The sequence below is a fragment of the Terrapene carolina genome, unplaced genomic scaffold (genome assembly GCF_002925995.2).
Source record: "Terrapene carolina triunguis isolate 2854851 unplaced genomic scaffold, T_m_triunguis-2.0 Scaffold33268, whole genome shotgun sequence".
In the NCBI taxonomy this organism is placed as follows: domain Eukaryota; kingdom Metazoa; phylum Chordata; order Testudines; family Emydidae; genus Terrapene; species Terrapene triunguis.
Genome location: NW_020697619.1, coordinates 11,433 through 16,711, shown reverse-complemented (window position 1 = coordinate 16,711; position 5,279 = coordinate 11,433). Strand labels below are relative to the sequence as shown.

At 68.6% G+C, this 5,279-nt stretch overlaps 1 protein-coding gene across 1 annotated transcript in view; it reads left to right on the top strand.

Moving 5' to 3' along the window:
* The first annotated feature begins 598 nt into the window (after positions 1-598).
* The window catches only part of TTLL3 (tubulin tyrosine ligase like 3), a 10,842-nt gene continuing 6,161 nt past the window's right edge, over positions 599-5,279 (top strand). The window contains exons 1-6 of the mRNA XM_029914195.1: positions 599-674; positions 2,131-2,240; positions 2,820-2,985; positions 3,979-4,040; positions 4,637-4,765; positions 5,007-5,121. Coding sequence (XP_029770055.1) covers positions 611-674; positions 2,131-2,240; positions 2,820-2,985; positions 3,979-4,040; positions 4,637-4,765; positions 5,007-5,121 — 646 coding nt within the window. The 5' untranslated portion in view covers positions 599-610. The remainder of the gene's footprint in view (positions 675-2,130; positions 2,241-2,819; positions 2,986-3,978; positions 4,041-4,636; positions 4,766-5,006; positions 5,122-5,279) is intronic.

Genomic DNA, 5,279 nt, shown 5'->3' with positions numbered 1-5,279 from the left:
TGGGGCGATATAGAGGGCGGGGGGGTCTGTGGGGTCGGTGCGGGGAATGGGGCGATATAGAGGGCGGGGGGGTCTGTGGGTTTCGGGGTCAGTGTGGGGATTGGGGCGATATAGAGGCCAGGGGGATCAGTGGGGGTCAGGGTTTGGTGTGGGGATGAGAAGGGCAGGGCTGATAGAGTCGGGGAGACGGAGGTGGGCTCCATGGCCTTGCTGGCTGCCTGGGGCACGGGGGCTGTATTGGCCGGTGCGCCGGCTCTTACTTACTGCCCCCCAGCTGCCCCCATGGACCTGATGTGCTATGTGGTAGTGCCATGGCCAGGGGCTGTCAGGCTGCGGAGCCACCCTGGCTCCGCTCCTTTGGCCACAGGTGGGTAGGCGGCTTTGCCCCATGCGTGACTGGGCTTGGCCTTGGCCTGGGAGCTGGCGCCCCGGGGGGGCGCCGGGGCTCTGCTGGAAGGGTGTTCGGGTCTCAGGCTGCACAGGGGCCAAGTGCAGCCTGGTGGGAGCGTCAGCCCCTCGCGAGGGGCCCTGGCACTCGCTCGGGCACAAGGAGGCGCAGCTGCATCCGTTTCTCCTTCTCCCTCTGAGGTGGCTGGCTGGGAGCTGAGCCATGCTGGCAGAGCCGGGCCCTGCAAGAGGCAGCGCAGAGAGCAACGGGCCCCATGGATTCCCAGGTGAGGGGAGCGGAGCGAGCCCTGGGGGAGGGGCTGTGTCCAGCACTGCGGCTGCCTGGGGGCTCTGTGCAGCTCTGGGAAGCAGTGATGGCATGCCAGCCTGGGAGGCAAATGCCCTCTCCCGCCTGCCCAGCAAGGCCCCGAGTGGGGGCTGCCAGAGACGAGCAGCAGCTCCCGAGAGCCCTGCTCAAGGACTGCGAGGCAGTGACCGTGTGGGGCTCAGGACTGCAGGGTTGTTCTGACTCTGCCACCCACTGGCTGTCTGGTCTTGGCCAAAACCCCCACACCTCTGTGTGCCTCAGTTTCCCCATCTGGAGAATGCTGGGGCCTGAACTCAGTAATGTCTGTCAGGAGCTCTGAGCTGGGCGGGTGGCGCTAGCCAAGTGTAGGGACATCAATGTCACTCCTCAGCCGAGCCGCACGGGAGGTGACAGTCATGGGCCTGGGGGGACGGGGGGTCTGAGGGAGGTGGGACAACACGGCCAGTCCCAGGGACTGAATGAACTCTGCTAGCTCCTCTGCCCACACTGGGAGCCCAGCAGCCGCTGCCCAGTGGGGTAGGGTCAGCCCAAGCCATCTGGGCCTGAGACCGGCCTTAGCAGGAGCACAGGACACCCCCCCAGACTGGGAGCTTGGGTGTCCTGTACCCCTCCAACCCCTCCCACAGAGACTGGCTTAGCCAGTGGAGCCTGCTCTGGGCTCCATGCACCGTGGCAGGCTCCTCACAGAGGCTCAGCCCTGACGGCCTGGCCCTGATGTGCTGCTCTCCTGGCTGGATGTAGGTGCTGACGTTGAGGGGGATGCTGTCACGGAGAAGGCAGCTGTGCTCCCTGCCCGCCGCAAGGGCCCTGCTGCCCCTGGCCCCAGGAGGCAGCGGCAGGAAGGTAGGAACCCTGCAGCTGGTCCCAGCCAGCCCTTCTCTCTGACCTCCCTGCCCCTTTTCTTTGGAGCCCCTCACTGCCATGGCTAGTCGCTGCAGCAGAGCGACCCCAGGCGTGCAGGGCATGGCCTGGGCCAGCCCAAGGCACGTGGGCCAGCCCAAGGCACGTGGGCTCCCAGTGGAAGCATGCAGGGTCCGGCACCAGCGGAGAGTGTCCCTGGCTCAGTCCCTTTCCCCAGCCCTGGAGTGAACCGTTGTCTGACCAAGAGCCCCCCAGCCTATTCTCCCCATGCTGCCCACTGCGGGGGGCATGCCTCAGCCCATGACCCCCTATAGCCTGTCCTGGGGGCTATTCCTTGGCACATGACCTCCTCAGGGCTGGCAACACAGAGGGGGCCATTGCCCAGCCGCCTGGCTAGTGGCACTGCCAGGGAGCCAACCCCCCCAGGGCCCCCAGAAACAGCAGAAAGAGCAGAGTGCCATGGGCAAGGGCCCCCTGAGGACGGCCTGGCAGGCACGCTCCAGAGGTTGGAGTGGGTCTAGCAGAGGTGGCGCTAGGCTGTTCTCCCGTTCCAGGGCTCACAGCTCCTCCGAGCGATGGGCGTACCCGGCGCAGCAGCGGCTGCTACCCTCTCAACCCAGAGCGCCTCAAGCAGGGCAGGCTGCACGTGGAGAGAGCCGTCAAGGTGAGGCGCTGTCCGCTGCGCCCTGCCTGCAGCCCATCTTCTACCCCGGAGCCCCCGCCTCCCCACCCCAGGCCTGCCTGCCCCTCCTCGGCCTCCCCCCTGGGCCCTGCCTGCCCCTGGTCCTGCCTGCCTCTCCCTCCCCCCCAGCCCTGCTTGGCCCTCCCCCGGGCCCTGCCTGCCCCCCCCCGGCCCCCCTGGGCCCTGCCTGCCCCTTCCCTGCCCCACCCCATGCAGCCTCCCCAGGGCCCTGTAAACTCCCCCCACCTTCCCCATCCCCTATATGCCCCTCCCCCAGACATACTCTCCCCAAGCAAAGTCTCACATACCCCCAGCCCCCATGTCCTTCCCCCACAGGCTTCACATGCCCTTGGCCTCCCCCCCAACCCCTCCGCATCCCTCCCACCCTGAGGCCTCACATGTCCCAGCCACCCCCCTGCGCAGCCTTGTGTGGTCCTGCCTGCCTGAGCTCTGTCTGACCCCCCGGGGTGCCCGTCCTGCATGTCCGTGCTAAGGGGGTCCAGGGCCCAGCTGCACCTTGGGCTCCCCTTGCATGGAGCATTCAGCTCCCTTCCCCCGCAGCAAAGGAAGATCTTCATGCTGCATGGCCCGTACCCCGTGATCCGGAGACTGCTGCGCAGCCGGGGCTGGGTGGAGAAGAAGGCCCCCAAGGCGGCACACAGATGGGAACGAGCGCCTGATGGCGAGGAGGATGGGGAGGGGGATGACAGCGACGGTGCCGAGGAGGGTGAGAGTTGGGCACATGGAGGGGCCCGACAAAGCCCCGCCCCCAGGACAGATCTTTCCTCTCCCAGTGCCAGGGCTCTCCTGCCGCTCCGGGCATGGGCTCTCCAGGGCAGGTCCCTGCTCAGGCCTGGGACTCGCTGGGGGCAGCAAGCTCAGGGGAGCATAGCTGAGAAGGAGGGACAGCCTGGGCCCTGGCCCCAGGAGACTGCTGGGGAACCGCAATGCCTTGCTGTGGGGTGGCTCCAGATTCTGAGATACGCCTGGCCCGGTCCCTGGAGCGCCCCAGCCCTGCCAGGTCCCCAGGGAGCACCCCAGCCCTGCCAGGTCCCTAGGGAGCACCCCAGCCCCACCAGGTCCCCCCATCCCAGTCCTAGAGAAGCCCCCCAGCCCTGCCAGGTCCCCCCATCTTGGTCTCCAGTGAGCACCCCAGCCCTGCCAGGTCCCTAGGGAGCGCCCCAGCCCTGCCAGGTCCCCAGGGAGCGCCCCAGCCCTGCAAGGTCCCCCCATCCCAGTCCTAGAGAAGCCCCCCAGCCCTGCCAGGTCCCCCCATCTTGGTCCCCAGGGAGCACCCCAGCCCCACCAGGTCCCCCCATCCCAGTCCTTGAGAAGCCCCCCAGCCCTGCCAGGTCCCCCCATCTTGGTCCCCGGGGAGCGCCCCAGCCCTGCCAGGTCCCCAGGGAGTGCCCCAGGCCTGCCAGGTCCCCGGGGAGCGCCCCAGCCCTGCCAGGTCCCCCCATCCCAGGAGCACCCCAGCCCTGCCAGGTCCCCAGGGAGCGCCCCAGCCCCGCCAGGTCCCCGGGGAGCGCCCCAGCCCCGCCAGGTCCCCAGGGAACACCCCAGCCCCGCCAGGTCCCCAGGGAGCGCCCCAGCCCCGCCAGGTCCCCGGGAGCGTGTGTGTCCCAAGCTCAGAATGCTCAGCAGCTTGGGCCATCAGGCGCTGTGCCCGGGGCAGTGGTGCTCTGGCCTCCCTCTGGCTCTTGCTCTTCTTCCCCAGACGAGGAGGGCGAGGAAGAGGAGGAGCAGGATGATGACCCTGATGGCACCTATGACCTCATGGTTAGTTTGGGGGTGGAGGAGCCCAGGCCACCCCATCTCCCTGCACCCTCTGGCACAGGTGGAAGTTCGGCCTCACAGGAGCATCCACACAGAATTGCCTGCTGAGAGTAGTGTGTTCAGGCCAGGGCAGAGCACAGGGCTGGGGCAGGGCGGGGGTACGTTCAGGCTGGGGTGGAGGGCGGGGCAGGGCAGGGGGCGTTCAGGCTGGGGCGGAGCGTGGGGGTGGGGCAGGGCGGCGGGACATTCAGGCTGGGGTAGAGCGCGGGGGCGGGGCAGGGCAGGGGGCGTTCAGGCCGGGGCAGGGCGGGGGCGGCCCCTCGGAGCTGTCTGGCCGAGGAGCTTGGCGAGGCTGGCGCTGGGTTCTGCGTGACCCTTGGCCGTGGGAGTTGAAGGCCGGCACATCCAGTGGCTGGGCCGTGGGCTGTGCTGGCCCGTCCCTCGCAGACAGGTGCTGGGCATGGCCTGGGCCTGTCTGCGCCATGGAGGCGCTGGGTGCCCCAGCGTTCGGCCCGCTGAGAAAGCCTAGGCAGGGCAGACCCGGCCGGGCGCCCCTGGGCTTCCCTGGCCCCTCACACCAGCCCCTCTCCCACGGGCAGTCGCGGCTGGTTCGCAACCAGATGCCCTATTTCATCTGGACTAACCGGCGAGATGCCATCGACTGCCGCTTCCTGCGCAAGGAGCAGGTGATGAACCACTACGCCAAGGCGGGCTCCTTCACCACCAAGGTGAGCACAGGGCGGCCACCAACCTTGCTGGGGGAGGCAGGGCATGGGACTGGGGCCTGCACAGGGAGAGGGTGCACACATGGACCTGGGTCGGTGGGAGGTTGTCCATGGCCGTGCAGGGACGGGGGTGCACATGTGGCCCTGGGTGGGCGAGGAGTGGGGGGAGCCATGGCCCAATGGGTCTGAGACCCTGCACTGCATGCGGGGGTCAGTCCCAAGCTGAAGCTCCGTTCTCTCCCAGGTGGGGCTGTGTCTGAACCTGCGGAACCTGCCTTGGTTCGACCAGGCCGATGCCGACACCTTCTTCCCCCGCTGCTACCGGCTGGGTGCCGCGGATGAGAAGCACGCCTTCATCGGTGAGCACTGCTGTGCACTGGGGGGCACACTGCCCCAGGGAGGAGTGGCTCCCAGCTGGCCCCGGGGGAGGCCACGGGCTGTCCTGGGTGATGGGGGGGCTCCCAGCTGGTCCCAGAGAGGCCGAGGGCTGTCCCGGGTGATGGGGGGCTCCCAGCTG